General features: G+C 44.1%; 1 protein-coding gene across 3 annotated transcripts in view; it reads left to right on the forward strand.

Annotated features, from left to right (window-relative positions):
• The window catches only part of BRMS1L (BRMS1 like transcriptional repressor), a 47,336-nt gene continuing 24,524 nt past the window's right edge, over nucleotides 1-22,812 (forward strand). For all 3 annotated transcript variants that reach the window (XM_043516479.1, XM_038407152.2, XM_038407149.2), the window contains exons 1-3: nucleotides 1-282; nucleotides 15,776-15,866; nucleotides 17,433-17,560. In XM_043516479.1, coding sequence (XP_043372414.1) covers nucleotides 147-282; nucleotides 15,776-15,866; nucleotides 17,433-17,560 — 355 coding nt within the window. In that variant the 5' untranslated portion in view covers nucleotides 1-146. The remainder of the gene's footprint in view (nucleotides 283-15,775; nucleotides 15,867-17,432; nucleotides 17,561-22,812) is intronic.

The raw sequence follows: 22,812 nt of genomic DNA on the forward strand, positions 1-22,812 counted from the left end.
TGGGTTGCGTTGTGTCGCGTGCGAGAATGGCGCGGTTTTATTGAGGGGCGGGCAGGGGGAGGAGCAGCCGGTGGTGGCGGCGGCGGCGGCGGCGGCGGAGGAGGAGGGAAGGGCGGTCCCGTGGCTCGGCGGCATCTCCGGGGAGGATGCCGGTCCATTCCCGGGAGAAGAAGGAGAACAACCACGATGAGATGGAGGTGGATTACGGGGAGAACGAGGGAAGCTCCTCGGAGGAGGAGGAGACCGAGAGCTCGTCCGTGTCCGAGGAGGGGGATAGCTCAGGTAACCGGCGGGCGGGGGCACCAGGGGCCGCTCGCAAATGCCGGGGAAGAGCGGCCGCTCGCGCAATTACACTGCACGGGGAGGGGGGCGTTAACCCCTTCCCCCGCTGTGGGGGGCCAGTCCGCCCCAGCCTCCGCACGGCAGCATCTGACCCCGCCCCTCCGCACGGCAGCATCTGACCACCACCCACTTCAGCCCGCTCCCTTTCCCTTGCACGGCAGCATCTGCCCCCTTCTCCCCTGTACGGCAGCTTCCGAATCCCCTTCTTCTTGGTGGGGTTGGAGGTCTCCCCTGCTGGGCAACTCGTGAAGCCCCCGTTACTGGGGGTACGGCCTTCCCGCTCTGCATGGCAGCTTGTGGACCCAGCCCCTCTTCCTCTGCCTGGCACCTTTTGGAGCCTCCTCTTCCCAAGGGGATATGTCTCTCCCCCTCCTTTTTCATGGCAGCTTTTTGCTTTACCCCAGGGGACCACAGCCCGTGCCACCACACTCCCTCTGCATGTCTGTTTCTTCTTGCCCTATTGCCTGATGTGGGGGCCATCGCCCCCTTCACCTATCTGGTAGTTTCTCCTTTTCTTCCCTGGGGGGCACATCCCTTTTCTCCTTCCCTTATGTGGAAGATTTCATCCTGCTATCTTCTTACATGGCAGCTTCTCCTTATCTGTCTTTCCTTGACTTGAGTTAATAATTTTTTCCCCCCCATACACAGAATTGTAGTATCATGTCCCTTGCCAGGAGTGTGGCGTACAGTTGCCAACTCTTACAAGACAATATTATGCATCTCAGATAAGGCTTTTTAAATAAACTATGAGTATTTAAAGAAACTGCAGAGAATTTCTTATCAAAAGTTCCATAGAAAAGACTTTCCAAGGAATAAATATAATTTTTAAAATACCACATGTCACTTACAAGAAATTACCTGTTGGTAGTGTTGTTGGTCCCAGGATCTGAGACACACAAGGTAGGTGAGGTAATGTCTTTTATTGGACCAACTTCAGTTCTGTCAGTTTGTTGATGTTTGGCATTAGTGACTGAGCGGTTGAAACCTTCAGGATTGCAGCAAGGTGTGCATCAGACAGTTGTGTTCAGTATTTTGACTTATTTATATTCATTGTGGGGAAAAAAGTGATGCTGCCTCCATGGCTGACTCTGCCCGGCGACTAGTGATGGTCCTCTATCCCTCTCCCCCAGCCAGTGGGAGCTGCGGGGAGTGGCACCTGCAGCAGACATTGCGAGCAGTTCTCTCCTCTGTGGGCTGCAGTGGGGAGGTTCTCCGCCTGCAAATGGCCCGTGGGTCAGGACTTTGAGACCCCTGCTGTTAAGCATAAGGGTTAATGCATAATATATACCTTCCACCAAGTTGGTCCAATAAAAGAAATTACCTTAGTGTCAATATTAATGTGGCTGTGAATTCAGTTGAAGCCACTATATTGCTTCAAACCGGCAAAAAGTGAGGTTGAGTTGGATAGGGAATTGTTTTGCTTTAAATCAAGGGAAGAAGCTTTGGATGGAATAAAGTTTTGATAAGTACTGAAAATAATTGGTGAGCTTACCTTTAACATATTTAACTCACTTCATTTATTTTATCAACAGGTGTTGTTGTCCAGAAGTTTTAGATATAGACAATCAATACAATCTGCCCTTGAGAATCAAGACTCCTCCAATCCCACTCCCCTGAGTTTAGAACTGCCATATTAGTAGGGCCCTACCAAATTCATGGTCTATTTTTGGTCAATTTCATGGTCATAGGATTTAAAAAATTGTAAATTTGATGATTTCAGCTATTTAAATCTGAAATTGCACTGTGTAACTTTAGGGGTCCTGACCCAAAAAGGATTTGTGGGGGGCCTCGCAAGGTGGTTATAGGGGAGGTTGTGGTACTGCTACCCTTACTTCTGCTCTGCCTCCATACCTGTGCTGTTGGAGAACAGCAGCTGCTGGCAGGGAGTCCAACTCTGAAGGCCAAGTTACCACCACCAGCAGCAGCACAGAAGTAAGGATGGCAATGGCATGGTATGGTATTGCCACTCTTACTTTTGTGCTGCTACATGCTGAACTAGGCCCTTACTTAGCTGCTACTCTCAGTTTACCCACCTGAAGACATCAGCACAGAAGTAAGGGTGGCATGGTATGGTGTTGCCACCCTTACTTCTGAGCTGTTGCTGGTGGGGCACTACAGTCAGAGCTGGTCACCCAGTCAACAGTCATCGCTCTCTGGCTGCCCAACTCTGAAGGCAGCGCAAAAGTAAGGGTAGTAATACTGTGATCCCCTTAAAATAACCTTGTGACCTCCCCCTGCAACTCCTTTTTGGGTTAGCCACTCCAATTTGAGAAACACTGGTCTCCCCCCCGCCCCCGTGAAATCTGTATAGTATAGGGTAAAAGCACACAAGACCAGATTTCACGGGGGGAGACCAGATCTCCTGGTCCGTGACGCGTTTTCATGGCTGTGATTTTGGTAGGGCCTTACATATTAGTGATGAATATCAAAGCCACAAGTTATGTTCATCATTTCAGATGAAAACTCAGACATTTTGTAGGACACCTTGTGGCCAGTACAGATATACCATCTTATAGGAGAGCAAATTCAGAAATTTACTTGAAATACTATTTTTACTATCTCTACCTTTAAGACAGGCTAATTACCACAAGTCCCCGCCCTTCAGGCTTTAGAGGAAGAAGAAATTGTAATACATTTTAGAAACATACCAAAACTACCTAAAACAGTTCTTCCATACATAAAGTTGTGATTTTTTTTTTTTTTTAATACCTTGAGGCATCCCAGGTCTAGAAATGAGTGATCTTTGGGAAGTGGGGGGATTTGATCTCTCTCTCTCTCTCTCTCTCTCTCTCTCTCTCTCTAAATCTTAGCCTGAAGGGCAGTGAGATATTTGACCTCTAACCAGTTACTTTTCCAGGACTATTACCCATCATGCTTCTCAAGTTTGTATAACTTTAGGGAAGAAATACCAAATTTTGGGAGATAGGGAATATAGTAAACTACTGGCAGATACTTTAAAGCTATTTGGAAGTTGGAAATGTTACAAATAATCCTAGTGGAGATGGATTAGTGGGCAGAGTGCATGTGAGGCAGTCGGAGGTGCATGATAAATCCAGTTGATCATGAGGGTGTGCCATTCCATATGTGTTATGTATACATGACATACTACCTTCTGCTAGGTGGAAGGTGAGACTGGCTTGTGTATGTATGTACACAACTGTAGCCATGGAGGGTCTATGGTTGTGCTAGCTGCAGCTGGAAGAGGGCATTATTCTCTCACACTTTGAGATGGTGCATTCCACATTGTAGCAGATGACAAGAGTACACATCCACACTACCCAGTATGTTGTGCAGGGGGGAAAGGGTCCAGAGGACCACTGATTCTCAAGGAGGATTGGGGTTGAGATTGCTTATATTGATTTAAAATCCCTTGATATCTGTTTATGAAGTAAACAAATACTAATTAATTTGAAACAAAGCATTAGCTACAAAAATTACTTACTGAAACATGTCTAGAACCTGAAACATAGCTGAGATCCACTGAACGGTGGAATAAAGTGGAAGAAACTTTAGGACTCTGTGTGCCTTCCTGCCTTGTGTGAGGCAGACATCCTGAGGAATAAATTGTTGGGGTAATTATGCAAGGGAGCTAAAGGTAAGAGTGGGAGGGTTTTTTCCTCATATTTATACTGTCTGCAATGCAAGCCATTAACAGGCTATAACTGTTGCAAATATTCACATCGAGCAATGGGTTGTGGCTAGACAGGATATTTTACAAAACAACTAAATTACTTGGAGCCAGTAAGTTATGCACATTTTCAGTCCATATAACTTTCTGATCTTATTACTACACCTCTACCCTGATATAACGCCACCCGATATAACACAAATTCAAATATAACGTGGTAAAGCAGCACTCTGGGGGGCAGGGCTGCGTGCGCCGGCAGGTCAGCATGTCTGGCTCCGACACGCTGCTCTGAGCAGCATGTTAAGGGTGCCGGGCCGGGGCTGAGGAGTTGGATAAGGGGCAGAGGATCTCAGGGGGAGGGGTGGTCAGGGAGTGGCGGGGTTGGATGGTTCGGAGGTTCTGGGGGCGAGGCGGTCAGGGGATGGGGAACGGGGGCGTTGGATAGGGCATAGGAGTCCCGGTGGGCCTGTCAGGGCACGGGAGTGTGGATAGAGGTCGGGGCAGTCAGGGGACAGGGGGGTTGAATAGGGGGTGGGGACCTGGGGGTGATTTAGGGACGGGTAGGGAACTCTGGAGGGGGTAGTCAGAGGACTTGGAGCAGGGGAGCTTAGGGGGTGGGAGTCTTGGGAGGGGTGATTAGGGGTAGGAGGTCTCTGGAGGGGGTAGTCAGCGGACAAGGAGCGGGGTGGGGTTGCATGAGTCGGGGGTTCTCAGCGGTCAGTCATGGGGCAGGAAGTGACTATTAATAACTGAAATGCTCAAGGACAAGCAAGTTCAATATAACGCAGTTTCACCTATAACACAATAAGATTTTTTTGGCTCCCAAGGACCACATTATATTGGGGTAGAGGTGTATTACCTTTGTCTTTATTGCCTCTTCCCCTTATTGTTTGTTGCATCTAGTCTTTAGTGAATAATGAATAATTTGTCCCATCCTATTGTTGCTTCTTGCCTGTTAACAGTAAAATAATATTTTAATCAACAGAAGTAATCTTCTGTGTTAAATATAACTTAATTTCAAATTGTAACTTCTGATCTAATAGTACTTCTGTTCTCAGAGAGAGAGAGAGAGAGAGAGAGAGAGAGAGAGAGAGAGTGAGTGTGTGTGTGTGTATGCGAACTGTGGAGTCTGATACAGAATTCCTTGCCTACCTCTCAGAAGCTGCTGTGGTGAATGGAAACTCCCTGAAATGGCTGATGTCCTTCCTTTCAGAAGGAGCCCAATAGTTCACTGTGGCCTACTCTTGTTCACCACCAAAGCTCTCCTCACTTGTGGAGTACCAATGTTCAGTCATTCCACCATGCTGTTCAACTGTATGAGCCAGTGGGAGAACATAGTTTGAGATACCGATAGCATGTGGACAACCCAACTGTCATCAAATGTAAACTGTACCATTGTGATGCTGGCAGACCAGATGCCTGCTCATCCCTAGGCCTCACTGAACACTGACAAATGCATAGCTGGAAGCCATTCTGGCTCACCTGTATGTTAGCATTCTTAAAATAGATCTTAAGTTTACAAGAATGTGTTCAGACTTGATGAAATGCTTGTAGGATGCTGCATGTATTGATCTTATTTATAACATCTGTATCTTGTGGTATGAAGTTATATTGAATGTTTGCATTATAAACCTCTAACTGTGTAACTCACCAAACAGGAAAGAAGCATTAATTAATATGTAAAATGCTTGTCCTGTACACAAGAAACCCCATTGCACCCAAATGAACCATTGTGAAACTTTCAAAGGACAAAGACTTTGTTGACTGATTGCACCCATCTCCTCTTCATGAGTGTGGGGAGAGGAGGGAGAAGGCAAACGCTTGTCCCATGAGTTTGAATGCTGGGGGAAGGGAATAAAAATTCTTGATCAGAAGGAACTGTATCACTGTGCTGCTTGGAATTTGGAGAGGGCAGTATTTCTAAGAATAAGTGTGCGAAAATCCCCGTGCTGTTTAGCTTGGATTAGATATAAAGGATGTAGAATGCTTGCATGATGCATCAGCTTCTATTACCTTTTGGAACTGAAGACTGTAACTCATTTCTGTGTGTATGTTTACCTGCATTAACCTTGTAAATAACTTTTTCTTAGTTAATAAATCTTTAGTTTTATTATAGGATTGGCTACAAGTATCTTTGGTGTGAGGTCTAAGGTGCAGGTGACCTCGTGTAAGGGACTGGTCCTTTGGGACTGGCAGTAACCTGGTTTGTAACAGTCTGCCCTGAAGTTGGTATTCACGTTTGGGAGCTACTCTAGACAGCTGGGCAACCATCTTCCATCTTTAATGCCTATCCAAAATCGGCATCTGGCTAGGAATCTCCTCATTAGTCTTCCCTGTTACATCTACATTGAAGTTAAGTTGGTAGCAGCCTTATGAGGGAGTAGAGCTAATTTCAACTCGTATTGTCTGAAGCCTTCTGTGGTAACAAAGGAACACACAATTCCATATAGGACTGTCTACAAGATTGCACCCCATCTTATTGGACACAGATTCCACTGTATTGATGATGGGTACAGGAACTCAAGACTTGCTTATTGAAGCTCATATGGAGGAATTGGGATTCATTGTGTAGCTGGAGCTCTTTCAGGCAATGAAGCAGTCACTCTGCTTAGCAACACAGTTTGGTGCAGCTTCCCGACACAAGATGGCTTTCCATTAGTCTGTATGTGAACAGGGTTCTTGATCCGGTTGAACTGAAGCTAAACTTTCAGATAGTTTCTTTCTTTGTTTTTGACTATGATGCCGAACTTCTTTATTATCTGTACAGTGATCAGGTGAACAAAATTTACCTGACTTTTCTACGTCCAAACCTGCAGGAAGCCTGGAGGATAAACCAGATCTTTCAGTTGGAAAGAACTAATGCAGGAAAGCTGCTGCAGGAATGGATGACATTCTATAGGAGCCTTGTGGTAAGAGTTGTGAAATAGTGTGAGAACTGGACTGCTGTGGTAAACTAAGACATCACCTTTAAGTCAAATTACTTACCACTTTGTGCAGTCTATTTTGGAGTCGCTTTTCACCTGGAACTTTCAAAATACGCACTAAGTGTTCCTGTTGTCAAAGACATCAAAAGTAGGTGTCAAGATTTCATGTTGGAGTTTCTGAAATGGAGAGTACCATCAAACATTCAGTGATTAAATCCCTTTCTGTACTAAGTCTTTCTATTGTGCTCCCTGCATGAGCTAGATGAAATTTCAACCATTGTTTTGTAGAGACCTTGGACAGTTGAAGCAGCAGTAAAGAGTTTTGCCTATGGTTCACTGGCATACTCAAGGCAACTAAGTAGAGTAGATTTTGGGTTGAAGTTTTCAAACACACTGCTGCTGGGGACAAAGACTTTAGTGGACTTGACTTATTTTCTCTTTTGTTGCTGTCGCTACCTTTAGCAACACTGCAGTTGAAAGATTTTTCTCAGATGAATTTGATAAAAACAAAACTGCAACAAGATGCAAGAGGAACTTTTAGAAAACATTCTTTGTGTTGGGGCTTATATGCAGTGACACACAATCTGTTGTGAACAGTTTGCACCAATGAAATTATTGCATTGGTCACTGGTGTTATGCATTACCACCAGCAGAAGCATTCTACTTCCGATAAAGACTGGGAGGGTGAAATGTTGCCTTTTAGAGACTAACAGTAACAAACTAATTCAACACAAAATATGGACATTTACTGCTATCATTTAATGCAGTTAGAAATAAGTGTTTTTTGTACAACATGTGTGGGCTATTTTTAATGCTGTCATTATCCATATTTTGTTTGAAACATCTGCCAACCCTTTATTGGAATACAGGTACCAGATTGGGGGGGTTGATTTTTGAATTTGATTGTCATCTCATAGCTTTGTTGCTAGTGTGGATGAACTCCTGCTGGGGCTTGTAGCTTTTATTTATCAAATCTGTACTAGGTATCTAATGAAAGCTTTTGTTTGGTCTATACATCAAATAACAATGTATTTAATAAAAAATCTTCAGTATACAGATTGGGCTATTTTTAAGTGACTTTAGGTTATTAATAAAGTAGAAATCATCTGGCAAATCTGGTGACTCTTCACCCTTCTATATATTTCATTGTATTAGTGTGGCTATGACATATCAACCTCAATTTGCCTCAATTTTTGTAGGAAAATTCTATCTGCTCTAAACCTAACCTGCCAGTTTTCAGGCTGAGGTGACTAGACTTGTGAGCAAACTCAGGTTTATAAGGGAAACTGAGCTGCAATAACCACACAGTTACTTGTTGCGCTCCATAATAAGGTATGCATATTGAGTTTAAACATTTTTAATCACCAAATTTGCAGGGTCAGGAGCATCTTGCAAGGGAAAGATGTAAAAAATCAAAGGAATTTTTCACCAGCTTTTGCAGAGTAGTCCAGATTTTGCTGGATTTCTTTCAATTTGAGAGGTTTTGTTGTTTTTTAACCAAGTTGTGGTAGTCACTGTTACTTACTCAATACTGAGATATTGCCTCTTTAAATTAGTATAAATATGTATATGTGGGTAACCTTTTTGGCTTAGAAAATCAGTTTATACAGCTATCAAGCAGGAAAGTAAGATTCAGTCTTTCATCTGTTTTGTCTCTTTGCTAATCTGTATTGCTGTGTGCATAATACTTTTTTTTTTAAATAAAGCTATGCTATGTAAAGTAATAAACTTTGAACAGGCCTGACTTTTTCAGAGTTGTTTAGCACACACAACTTTCATTAACTTTTGGGTGCCCAGTACCTTTGAGAATCAAGATGTGTGATGCTGTGCTACATCTTATAACCCTGCAAGGAACAACTTTTTGCTAGGCACTGTATGAACACATAGCATTATGGGGTCCTGATCCTTGACTGAGGCTCCTAGGGGCTGATGGAATACAAATAAAAAATTGTTCCTCTCCTCCCTTGTGTCATGTTTCCAGGCACAAAAAAGCTAGCACCAAGGTTTGCTCCCCACCCGCAAAAGCTCCCAGTTATAGTGTAGTTGCGGAAGATTCCATCCAGCCGAGAAGCCTAGGTGTGGAAGAAACCAGCAAACGCTATAATTATCACCACATGACAACTGTTGACATGCCGGTATTGGAGCTCTTCCTTTCATGTCATTACCCATGCAGATTGCCATGTTTTAACAAAAAATAAGGAGGCTGAAGACTTGAGTGGTACTTGTATAAATCAGTCTGATAAAGACACTTTTTGTTAAAATTCCCCATGGCAGACTTATGCTGGAATTAAGGAGGAGGCAAAAGAGCTTTGTATGGTCACACCTAGTAGAGCTCTTTGGGACCGTAACTGATGTTTTAAATCCAGACTGTCTCCATCTGGATATCTGTGAGGAATTCTCACTACTTCAGAGATGAGAACTCATATCTGAAGTGGCCTCATGGGGACATCAAGAACAATGGTCTAAGACAACTTCCTCACAAACAATGCAGCCTGTTTGTCCAAGTAGTAGTCATGGAAATGCTAACAGCAACTGGAACTGTCACGTGTGTCTTTGACCCTTCCTAACTAATAAAAGAGCTGAGAACACTTGGAACCATTCCTAAAGGATGGTAGCATGCCTTTCAAACAGGGAATTCTCCTTCCTAACCAAGAAAAAGACAATAGCCTGACCAGTGCTAAAGATGCTGCTGCCACCACTGCTACTGCTAAATACTAGTGACCTTGCCAGTTACCATCTGATGCAACCTCCTGAAGAAAAGTGTCTCTCTTTCACGAACAGAAGTTGGAACAAAAAAAAGGTGGTATTATCAAACCCACCTTGTCTCTGTTTTCCAGGCAAGCCAATCAAGAAGCTAGTCAAAAAAGCTCCAGTGTCAACAGTGCTCCTCTGGTATCCTGGTTATTTTAGAGTTTAAAGACAAGGCATTGTTTGGAGACAGCACCAATTGCTCTAGGGGATGACCTGTCTATGTACAAGAGAATTATATCCAGCCTCATTAATAGATCTGTGACATTCAGTGCTAATGAAATTATCTTGTCTCCCCTCCATGATATTGTAGGGGTGAAAAGAAATGTCCTTTAAATAACTCTTAGGGTATGTCTACACAACAAAATTAGGTCGATTTATAAAGTTGATTTTTAGAAACCGATTTTATGCAGTCAATTGCATATGTCCACACTAAGCACATTAAGTTGGCAGAGTGCATCCTCACTACCGTGGCTAGCATCGACTTACAGAGCAGTGCACTGTGGGTAGCTATCAAACAGTCTCTGCCGCCCATTGGAATTCTGGGTTAAGCTCCCAATGCCTGATGGGGCAAAAACATTGTCGTAGGTGGTTTTGGGTACATGTCGTTGTCAGTCGCCCCTCCCTCCGTGAAAGCAAAGGCCGACAATCATTTTGCGCCTTTTTTCTGTGCAGATACTTTACCACAGCAAGCATGGAACCTGCTCAGCTCACCATCACCGCTGCTGTTGTGTTCTGGGTGCTGCTGTCAGCAGACGGTGCAATTGGACTGCTAACCATAGTCATCCACTGCTTCCGCTGCAACTCTGCTCTCCTGGTGCCATGAATCCACCTCACAGGTCCTCTCGTCGTTCTGTAGAAATATCTATTCTCGTGGCATCGATCGTCATCCACTGCTTCCGCTGCAACTCTGTTCTCCTGCAGACGCCATACCGCGGCAAGCATGGAGCCCACTCAGCCCACCGCTGCTGTTGTGAGCATTGTAAACACCTCACGCATTATCCTGCAGTGTGTGCAGAACCTTTAAAAGCAGGTGAGGAGGCGACGACAGTGTGATCACAATAGTGATGAGGACATGGACACAGACTTCTCTCAAAGCACAGGCCCTGGCAGTTTGGACATCATGATGCCGATTCTGGGCCCGAGAAATGACCACAGACTGGTGGGACCACATAGTGTTGCAGGTCTGGGATGATTCCCAGTGGCTGCAAAACTTTCGCATGCATAAGGGCACTTTCATGGCACTTTGTGACTTGCTTTCCCCTGCCCTGAAGTGCAAGAATACCAAGATGAGAGCAGCCCTCACAGTTGAGAAGCGAGTGGCGATAGCCCTCTGGAAGCTTGCAACGCCAGACAGCTACTGATCAGTCAGGAATCAGTTTGGAGTGGGTAAATCTATTGTGGGGGCTGCTGTGATCCAAGTAGCCAATGCAATAACTGAGCTGCTGCTATTAAGGGTGGCGACTCTGGGAAATGTGCAGGTCATAGTGGATGGCTTCGCTGCAGTGGGATTCCCTAACTGTGGTGGGGTGATAGACGGAACGCATATCCCTATCTTGGGACCAGACCACCTTGGCAGCCAGTACGTAAACCATAAGGGGTACTTTTAAATGGTGCTGCAAGCACTGGTGGATCACAAGGGACATTTCACCCTTATCAATGTGGGATGGCTGGGAAAGGTGCATGACGCTTGCATCTTCAGGAACTGGTCTGTTTGAACAGCTGCAGGAAGGAAGTTACTTCCCAGACCAGAAAATTATCGTTGGAGATGTTGACATGCCTATAGTTATCCTTGGGGACTCAGCCTACCCCTTAATGCCATGGCTCATGAAGCCATAACAGGTACCCTGGACAGTAGTCAGGAGCTGCTCAACTATAGATTGAGCAAGTGTAGAATGGTGGTAGAGTGTGCATTTGGATGTTTAAAAGCTCACTGGTACAATTTTACTGAGTGGTTTCGCTGAGGTCTAACCTAATGTTCCCATTGTTATTGCTACTTGCTGTGTGCTCCACAGTATCTGAGAGTAAGGGGGCAACGTTTATGGCGTGGTGGGAGGTTGAGGCAAATTGTCTGGCGGCCGATTACACACAGCCAGATACCAGGATGATTAGAAGAGCACAGCTTGGCACCCTGCGCCTCAGAGAAGCTTTGAAAACCAGTTTCATGACTGTCCAGGCTACGGTGTGACAGTTCTGTGTTTTTCTCCTTGATGAAAACCTGCCCCCTTGGTTCACTCTACTTCCCTGTAAGCCAACCGATCTGCCCCCTTCGGTCACCACTTTCAGAGGCAATAAAGTCACTTATTGTTTCAAAATCATGTATTCTTTATTAATTCATCACACAAATGGGGGGAAAACTCACAAGGTAGCCCAGGAGGGGTTAGGTAAGGAGGGAAGCACTGGGTGAGGTGGTGGAGGAGGAAAGGACAAGGCCACACTTAAGTTCAAAAGTTATTGAATGCCAGCCTTCTGTTGCTTGGGCAATCCTCTGGGGTGGAGTGGCTGAGTGCCCATAGCCTCCCCTGTCCCGCGTTCTTGGACATCTGGGTGAGGAGGATATGGAACTTGGGGTGGCGGTTACACAGGGGCTGTAGCGGTGGTCTGTGCGCCTGCTGCCTTTTCTGCAGCTCCACCAGACGCCTGAGCATGTCAGTTTGCTCCTCCATTAGCCTCAGCATTCCATCCTGCCTCCTCTCATCGTGCTCCTCCTTCCTCTCATCGCATTCATTTAATGCTTTCCTGGACTCTGCCATTGTTTGCCTCCATGCATTCTGCTGAGCTCTTTCAGTGCTGGAGGACTGCATGAGCTCTGAGAACATGTCATCGCGAGTGCAGTTTTTTCCCCGCCTTCTAATCTGCGCTAGCCGCTGGAATGGAGATGATAGGGGGAGCGTAGAAACATTTCCAGCTGCTGGAGGGAAAAAAAGGGAGAGTAAAAAGATACATTTTAGAGAATAAAGGGAAGACTATTTCACACTGAATCAAGCGATTCACATTACATAGCACATGTGCTTTTGGTACAAGGTCGCATTTTGCCTCTTATATTGAGTGCCTCCCTGTTTAGTGTGAGACATCGCACACGCTTGGCTGGGCAACAGAATTCGGCTTGCAGGCAGCCATGGTAAGGCAAAGGGTTTTGGCTTCTTCAACATTCATAACATCTGGGAATGGTTTCAAACAGCAGCACCCTCCTTTCCCACACCAAGCAAAGCCTGTTAGGTTGGCCATTTAAAAGGAGGGGCTGCGGTTATAGGGTGAGTGTGCAGCACAACCCAACCCCCACCCCAATTCTCTGGGATGATCACTTCACACCCTGCCCCCCATGTGGCTAGTATCAGGGAAGTTCCCTGTCAGCTAAGTGCGAACAGCTCAGCATGAACGGGCCTCCCCCCACCACGTGGCTAACAGTGGGGATGATTTCTTTTCAGCCAAAGGCAAACAGCCCAGCAGGAACGAGCACCTCTGAATATCCCCTTAAACAAATCTCTCATATTTCAACCAGGTGACCATGAATGATATCGCTCTCCTGAGGCTAACATAGAAAGATAAAGAATGGATGTTGCTTTAATGCCACCAAAGCTCGGGCCCATTCGCTGCAATGCTTTGTTCTGCAGTAATTCCAGGCTACTTGCTACTGGCTTGGCATGGTAAAGGCTTTTAGAGTACCTCCAGAAGAGCTTCATGGAGATGTCCCTGGAGGATTTCTTCCTCATCCCCAGACAAGTTAACAGACTTTTCCAGTAGCTATACTGGCCGCAAATGCATCCCAAGTCTTCAGGGCAAATTAATCATTAAACATGCTTGCTTTTAAACCCTGTGTTATATTTACAAAGGTACACTCACCAGAGGTTCCTTCTCTGGCTTCATGGTCCAGGAGCCCATGTTTGGAGGATATTGGCTACAGGGTGATGAACAGTTCCTAGCTGCCAGGGAGAAGGGATTCTCCGCTTACCTTCTGTGCGCTATCCACAACCACCACCTCCTTCCTCATCCACAAAATCTTCATCCCTGTTGCGTGAGACTCCCCCCTTGCAGGTGTCCACGGACAGTGGTGGGGTAGTGGTAGGGCTCCCCCCCCCCCCACAGAATTGCATGCTGCTCATCGTAGAAGCAGCATGTATAGAGCTCTCACCCGGAGCGACCGTTTGCCTCCTTTGTTTTTTGATAGGCTTGCCTGAGCTCTTTAATTTTCATGTGGCACTGCTGTGTGTCCCTGTTGTAGCCTCTGTCCATCATGCCCTTGGAGATTTTGGCATATATATTGGCATTTCATCTTTTGGAATGGAGTTCTGCCTGCACAGATTCGTCTCCCCATACAGCGATCAGATCCAGTACCTCCCATTCTGGCCATGCTGGAGCTCTTTTGCGATTCTGGGACTGCATGGTCACCTGTGCTGATCAGCTCGCCACGCTGGCCAAACAGGAAATGAAATTCAAAAGTTCCCGGGACTTTTCCTGTTTACTTGGCCAGTGCATCTGAGTTGAGAGCGCTGTCCAGAGCGGTCACAATGAGCACTCTGGGATAGCTCCTGAAGGCCAATACCGTCTAATTGCATCCACACTACCCCAAATTCAACCCAGCAAGGTCGACTTTAGCACTAAACCCCTCGCCGGGGAGGAGTACAGAAACAGATTTTAAGAGCCCTTTAAGTCGACAAAACAGGCTTGGTCGTGTGGATGGGTGCAGGGTTAAATCGACTTAACTCTGCTAAAGTCGACCTAAACTCGTAGTGTAGACCAGGGCTTAGTGTCAACATTTACAATTTTGTTTTTGTTAATGTTTGCTGAATTCTGGTGCGTCCAGCTAACTTTCTTCTGACTCCCCTGCCTTTGAGTGGTGAGAGCTCACAATACGCGTCTCTTGAGACACCTTCCCTTCTCTTCTACCAAGAAGTCCTCTGGGAAAGATTAGGGAGAAACTCCTAAAAGAGGGTGCGGAAAAAACAAAGCAGAAACTCTTGTGGAAAAACACTTTTCAAGTTCTTTTGTACATCATAGAGAACACAAAGGCAAATTTCCACCCTGAAAAAAGATAAGATTTACATTCAGTATTTTGGAGCACGTACCCAATACCATGGAGGATTTTCTCCATTTCTAGGACATTTTAACATTTATCTGCATCTGAATTAAGAAAGCAACTAAGCCTCTGTGTACGTCTATAATAATAGGAGATGTCAAGCAAAGTTTTTAGGAAAAGGCTAAAGAGAACAGAAGAGCTTTTCCAAAATCCAACATTCCTTGTTGTTGTGTTTTTTTTTTTGTTTTTGTTTTTGTTTTTTTAAAGTACTTTGATCTCTAAATGCAAGTATATTTAAGGAAATATTCAGAAATGTCAATAAAATAACTCTGGCAATGGTGATGAATGTGTTTTTATTGCATTGCTTTAAAATATTTATTTAAAAAGTCACTAAGATAAATTGGGGAGATTACTAGACATGAGCTCTTTAGCTGCAAAACCAAGAAAACAATTTAATATAATGAAAATAGTCTTCAAAACTGAAGAACTACAACTTTTCTTTTTTTAGTGGAGGTTAATCTATACAAAATATCTGTCTATGGATAACCAATATAACTCCATGGACTATGCACTCATTTTGTGTGGATTGCTAATGCTTCAACTAACTAAACTGATCTCCATTTCTTCTAATTCTAAAAGAAACCCAATTAGGTTAAAAGAAAAGGAGTACTTGTGGCACCGTAGAGACTAACAAATTTATTTGAGCATAAGTTTTTGTGAGCTACAGCATCCGATGAAGTGAGCTGTAGCTCACGAAAGCTTATGCTCAAATAAATTTGTTAGTCTCTACGGTGCCACAAGTACTCCTTTTCTTTTTGCGAATACAGACTAACACGGCTGCTACTCTGAAACCAATTAGGTTAGTTAATTTTACATACCACAGCAAATGTAAGGTAGCTTTGGAATTTGTCTTCAGCAGGGACTAATATCTCTTAAACCTTTAGCTTATAGAACATCAGTAGCTGGCTCAGTTTTTCATAAATTTGTTTATGGTTAACTTGTTGTACATATAACTTGTTGTACATATAACTCAAGTTGTATAAAACTGGTAACTTAATTTCCAATACACTTATTCTCAGATATTGTTCTCAAAACCCCCCCCCTTTTTTTTTCCAGAAATGGATGATGAGGACTGTGAAAGAAGAAGAATGGAATGCTTAGATGAAATGTCCAATCTTGAAAAACAATTTACAGACCTCAAAGATCAGTAAGTAGTCAAATATTTTTAAAAAGTCTCTTTTGTTTTGCGGGCTCATTCTTTCAGTAGTGCTGTAAGTGACCACGAACAGTCAAGTCTTTCCTTTCCTGTGTTGCAGGAATTACTCTTATCTAGATTCTACCATTCCAGCAGCTGTTGACTCTTTAAAGAGCATAGTGTTAAATTGGCATTCTGAGTTGAAATAATTGTGCAAGTAGCCAAATTTCTACTTTCTTCTCTCATTAGAATTTTTAGGGGGAAGATAAATGTAGTTTTTTAGAGTAAGAAAGGGGATCGCAAATGCAGTTGCTGGGTGGAAGTGCCTGCATGAGTCTCCTGTCCCAAAATGCTGAGGGGATATATGTGGACCTGCATTCTTGTGCCATCAGGACTCCTTTTCCTTCCTTATGTCATATGCAACCAGAGGCATCCCCCCAGCTTTAATTAAAAGTTTGTCTAGAATTAAGTTTTCGATATCAGTGTAGCAGACTGCAAAATTTGACTTCTCTCTTAGCTGATAGTCTCACCAATAAGTATGTTTTGAATTGTCATTTAGATTTTTGTTTTCAGAAATAATTCTGTAAGGTCAAAAATTTGTGCTTTAGCAGCAATTAATACCTATCAGCCTACTTCTCTCCTTCACTGTCTTTAGATAGGTTTATCTTTAATAGACATGAAGTGAAAACTAAAACAAGCAGGTGAGCTACACCCTACAGCTTTCAACTTAACTTTTAAAAAGTGTATTGCATATCAATTATCACTATTGAACCCAGAGGCTTCACTTGAAAATGGGGCTCTGTTGTCTTATGAACTCTAAAAACTCTGTTTATGATACTACAGTGTAATCTTTAGACTTAACCTGTCTGTTCTGTAGGTAAAGGATTTTTCCCACATCACTCTGCCAATTAATATCAACTTGTTCAGAAGGGAACAATTTTAGAGGTTTTAAAATATCAGTTCACTTTCTATGCCAGTTGAGTATGTGATATCTTAGCTGAAGGTGCCAGTTAGTGTTAATTGTCATGGTGGGAATATTTTGTGTGGATGCAGAATCTGTCCACTGAGAACTGATATGAAGGCTCATCTCTTTCCATTTAGATTGCTCATCTTTTTGCATGTAGTGTTATCTGATTCAGTTGCTGCCAATCTGGGTAATCTTTGTAAAAGTTTCTGTATACCATCCCCAGTTCCTAGTCGCTTTCCCCTTGGTGTTTTTTGTTTGTTTGTTTGTTTTTTAAGTGAAGACATCATATTCTGCCATTAATATCTGTGATTCCATCTTCAGAAAGAAGGGATAGAAAATAAGAAGGGATAGAAATGCTACTCTTGTACATCTTTCCTAGAAGGGTGAAGTATGCAAAAAAAAATAATTTACTTCAAAAGTGACTTTTTTGTCTTGGGATTTAGAGTGGCAACAGATTTAAATTTCTAGGTTTTAACAGATCTGTCATGAGATTATTAAATTTTATGATTGTAGATATGGGATTGCCTAAAGAAATCTTGCATATGAAACTATCATTTCTGCTATTCTGCTTGTGTTGGCTCTTAAATAATAAACTACATTTTTATTTTAAGACTTTACAAAGAAAGATTAAGCCAAGTGGATGCAAAACTACAGGAGGTCATAGCTGGAAAGGCACAAGAATACTTGGAACCATTGGCAGCTTTACAAGAAAACATGCAAATCCGAACAAAGGTGGCAGGTAGGAATGTGACATGATTGTTGCTGTTTAACAGTGTAGATCTACTATGCAACTTTAAAGTCAGGTGACTCCTTCTAGAACATGGATGGGCAAACCTTTTGGCCTGAGGGCCACATCGGGTTTCCAAAATTGTATGGAGGGCCGGTTAGGGGAGGCTGTGTCTCCCGCAAACAGCCAGACGTGGCCCAGCCCCCGCCTCCTATCTGACACCTCCCCCCGCCACTTCTCGCCCCCTGACAGCTTCCCCTAACTCCTGCCCCATCCAACCCCCGCTCCCGACGGGGCCCCCCCCCGGACTCCTGCCCCCTGCCGCCCCATCAAACCCTCCCTCTCATTTCTGACTTGCCCCCTGGGACCCCTACCCTATCCAACCCCCTGTTCCCTGCCTTCTGACTGCCCCGACCCCTATCCACACCCCTAACCACCACCCCCAACTCCCCTGCCCTCTATCCAAGCCCCACTACTCCCTGTCCCCTTACCACGCTGCCTGGAGCACTGGTGGCTGGCGGCACTACAGCCGCACTGCCTGGAGCACTGGGTCAGGCTGCAGCTCTGCAACTGCGCTGCCTGGCTGCCCAAAGTGTCGCACCAGAGGCGCGGCATGCCGAGACTGTGGGGGTGGGGGGAACAGTGGGGGAGGGGCTGGGGGCTCAGGGGCCTGGCAGCCTGGCATCGCGGGCTGTAGTTTGCCCACCTCTGTTCTAGAACATGTGACTATTATAAATTTGAAATATCTCAGAAGAGAAATCTAATGGACACTTTTTTTTAGCAGAAGCCAACGTTGTAATAGGTTATCTGTCTTCTCAAGGTACTGTCTGTTTAAACTCTAGGCAGTGTGCTGTTCTCTTGTGCTGCATCTGTTCTCTGTCTCTGTAGCATTGTACAAAATGATTACATTTCTGCATTAATAAGGGCTACTATTTCTATTGGTGTCAGAGGATTTCAAAAATAAAGGATATGAAAATGTGAAGGAGACTTTTGCCACTTAGATTAATCTTGAATGGATCAAATTTTGAGTTCAAACTACTTGATTCTGTTTTACGGCTTTAAAAGTCTTGTTTTGAGTTGTGATGTGAGTTGTCTTTTACAAACTTTAAAACTGCTACTGTATTTTATTGGAACTTGTTTCATCCCTTAACATGCAGTGCTAGAAGACAATATGACACACAAGCACACTTAAGCTTGTAATTTTTAACATCTAGCACACTGAATATATTCTAACACTGTCTAGTTTCTAGTTATAATTTTGTATAACCAGTTCAGCTGCCTTGTAATCCATGTCTTTGCAGAGGATATAGGGCATATATATTCCATAACAATGGGTCTACAGCAGGTGTTCAATTCTGACCCCAAAAAAAGAAAAAACAAACAATTCCAGGAATTTTAAACTTCTAGAATTTAGCTAAATTGAATCTTAACATCTGGTTACAGTTTTAATAAGAACTCTTGTCAACTCCATTTTGTCAGTTGAGGTAGAGTATTAGTCATGCCTCATGGCAGTTACATGGAATGCTGACATGACAAAAAAATTTAAGAGGAAAACAAAGATCTGCTCCTCCTGTTCTACCCCAATACTACGTTTTTTTGGCTGGTGACCTCTTCAACCAGATTAATCCACAGATGCTCAACCTGTCTGTGATAGGAGAGGGGTGTCCCCTAACACAGGTTAGAAAAGAGCCAAGAGGAACCATGCCTACCTCCTCTGAAGGGAGAACCAGCAGAAATGAAATACAGCTAAACAACCTGGAAAAGTGCAAAACGGCCTTGGCTTGTATCATTAGTGCTGGTGATCACAAGCACTGCCAACATCTTCCTCATCGCTCAACTCCAGGCCACGAAGCAAAAGCAGGTCAGGCCCAAAAGATCAAGTGGGATCTTCTCTTTATTCTATGGGTTCTTCTCAATGGGGGTTTCCCTACTGCTCCCTCATAAAGGATAACTTAGGATTTCTGGGGCTGCTCATTCTTTCCCCCAGAAAGATCACCTAACCCTGCTTCAATCCTAGATATCCTCTTCAGAATTGGTCTTTCCCCTGGGATTGACATATGTTGTTGTAATGTGCTCTGTTATCCTAACCTAGGTCATGGATACCCTGGCTCAAACCTCAGACCTGTACTGCAAGTACTGAGTCTGGAGACCCAGTGGTATGGAGAGGCAACATATTGAGATTCCCTGACCCATTCACATCTTCACTGCTGTTGGGGAGCCTATCTCCCTGTCTCCTTCAGAATCTGAGAATAACCCTAAAAGGCAGAGAGAGCGAGAGAAAAGAAAGCAGGAGATAATGTCTCATGAATACCTTTCAAGTTGAAGAAGAAATTCATGGTCTCCCCACTCAGACTAGTCATCTCTCTCTGTATCAGATTCAGAGGAATTGGTTCTAGAGAATACTCCAAAAGCCTGGGTTAGTTGTGGAAGCAAAAATAAATAAATAAAATCAGTAGCATTATTTTCTCCCAGTCATATCATAGTCACTAGACTCAAAAATGGCTTTTTTCAAGATTTGAGAAAACGGTAAGGAAAAAGAAAGCTAAGAAATCTAAACAACTGGATTCCTGCTGGAATTAAGGGTCAGCTATCAGAAGCTGAGCAGGAAGTTTAGGAGAAGGAAGTAAAAGACAAGCTATTTGTCCCAGAAAAGTATGAGACCCACACAGGGTAGTAGCAAGACTAGAGCTTGCTGGATAACTCCTCCTGATCTCCCCCTTGCCCTTAAAAGAGAGAGGGCAGGAGAATGAGACTGTCTGTCAGGGACCAAACTAGACCTATACATTCCCTGCTGCCTTGGAGGACATCATTAGAATCCACAAAGACCAAAAGGCTGGAAAGACGGGTAAACTTTTTTTGCAGTGTCCGTAGGGATAGGATTTACCTAATGAGTAGGGCCCTACCAAATTCATGGTCTATTTTGGTCAATTTCATGGTCATAGGATTTTAAAAAATCTGAAATTATGAAATTTATGATATTTAAATCTGAAATTTCAGTGCTGTAATTGTAGGGGTCCTGACCCAAAAGGGGCTTGGGGGAGGGGGGGAAACAAGTTTTTGTAGGGAGGTCATGGTATTGCCACCCTTACTTCTGCAACGCTACTGGCGACACCGCTGCTTTAGACCTGGATGGCCGGAGAGGAGTGGCCTCTGGCTGGGATCCCAGCTCTGAAGGCAGCAGCATCGCGGAAGTAAGGATGGGATGGGATGGGATGGTATTGCTACCCTTACTTCTGCACTGCTGCTGGTGGGGCGCTGCCTTCAGAGCTGGGCGCCTGGCCAGAAGTTGCCACTCTCCAGCCACCCAGCTCTAAAGGTAGCACAGAAGTAAGGGTTGCAATACCGCGACCTCCCCCCCACTATAACCTTGCAACACCCCCCCCCCCCATGACCTCCTTTTGATTCAGGATCTCCAGTTTGAAAAATGCTGGTGAAATCCCTATAGTGAAGGCTAAAAGTACACAAAAGACCAGATTTCATGAGGGAGACCAGATTTCACAGTCCATGACCATTTTTCACAGCTGTGAATTCGGTAGGATCCTACTAATGAGCCTGCTCATATTAAACACCGCTCTTATCTGGTGAAGGATACAGCATTTCCTATGAGGAGACTTCCTACCAAAGAACTTAATGTACATGAACTCCTCCCCAAGGGGAAATAATGAAGTAAGCTCCAGCAGTTTCCATTTGCTTCACTTGGGCTATGCTAGTGTGGAAGACGCCTTGTTCACTTTTTGGGTTTCTTACTGTCACTCAGGAAGCTATGGCCTCTAGAACAGTGGTTCTGAATCTTCTCAGACTACCCCTTTCAGGACTCTGATTTGTCTAGTGTATCCCCAAGTTTTACCTCACTTAAACTACTTGCTTACAAAATCACACATAAAAATACAAAAGTGTCATAGCACACAATTACTGAAAAATTGCTTACTTATTTTTACCATGTAATTATAAAATCAATTGGAATATAAATATTGGACCTATGTTACAGTGTATAGTATATAAAGCAGTATAAACAAGTCATTGTATGAAATTTTAGTTTGTACTGATTTTGCTAGTGATTTTTATGTAGCTTGTTGTAAAACTAGGCAAGTATCTAGATGAGTTGATGTACCCCTGGAATACCTCTGAGTATGCCCAGGGGTATGCATGCCCCAGTTGAGAACCACTGTTCTAGAAGAAACTCTTGCAATCTTCTTTTCCTGCATTCCCTGCACAAGTTATGTTGTCAGGCCATGTCTACCCTACAAAATTATGTTGACCTAACTTGCATCAGAATACAAACTCTGCAATTATCAAGTTTCGGAGTAACAGCCATGTTAGTTTGTATCCGCAAAAAGAAAAGGAGTACTTGTGGTACCTTAGAGACTAACAAATTTATTTGAACATAAGGTTTTTTTTCCTCTCCTGCTGGTAATAGCTCACCTTACCTGATCACTCTTGTTACAGTGTGTATGGTAACACCCATTGTTTCATGTTCTCTGTGTATATAAAATCTCCCTACTGTATTTTCCACTGCATGCATCCGATGAAGTGAGCTGTGCCTCACGAAAGCTTATGCTCAAATAAATTTGTTAGTCTCTAAGGTGCCACAAGTACTCCTCTTCTTTTTGCAATTATCAAATCACTTGTGTGTGTATGCATGCTTGGCTACTTGTGTTGGCGGTGTGCGTCCTTACTAGGAGTGCTTGTACCAATTGTATTGTCAGTGTGAGGCATTGTGGGATGATTCCTGAAAGCCAGTAGCAGTTGATGTAAGTAACACAATATCCACAATGACACTGCATCAATGGTGTCTCTCTGGGAGGGGGCAAGAGGTTGGGGTGCAGGATGGGATCAGGGGATCGGCACTTACCTGGGGCAGTGCCAGCTCCTGAAAGCAACCTGCACACCCCTCTGGCAGTGGCTCAGTGGTTGGGGCAGGGACAGCCCGTGAGGACACCCCCACACACACACCTCCCGGGGCTGCAGGGATATGCTGCCCGCTTCCTGAAGCAGCGTGGAGTGGGCAGGCAGGAAGCTGCCTTAGGCTATGTCTACACTGCCACTTTCAGCACTAAAACTTTAGTTGTTCATGGGTGTGAAAAAACACACCCCTAAGCAACAAAAATTTTAGCGCTGAAAAGCACCAGTATAGACGGCACTTACCGCTCATTCTGGGTGGTTATTTTTTATTGCTGGGAGAGCTCTACCCTGGCGATAAAGCGTGACTGCACTGCCCAAGTCACAGCGTGGCCAGTCCCTTTTAAATTGCCCTTTTAAATCGC

Source organism: Dermochelys coriacea, chromosome 6, assembly GCF_009764565.3.
Source record: "Dermochelys coriacea isolate rDerCor1 chromosome 6, rDerCor1.pri.v4, whole genome shotgun sequence".
Classification (NCBI taxonomy): domain Eukaryota; kingdom Metazoa; phylum Chordata; order Testudines; family Dermochelyidae; genus Dermochelys; species Dermochelys coriacea.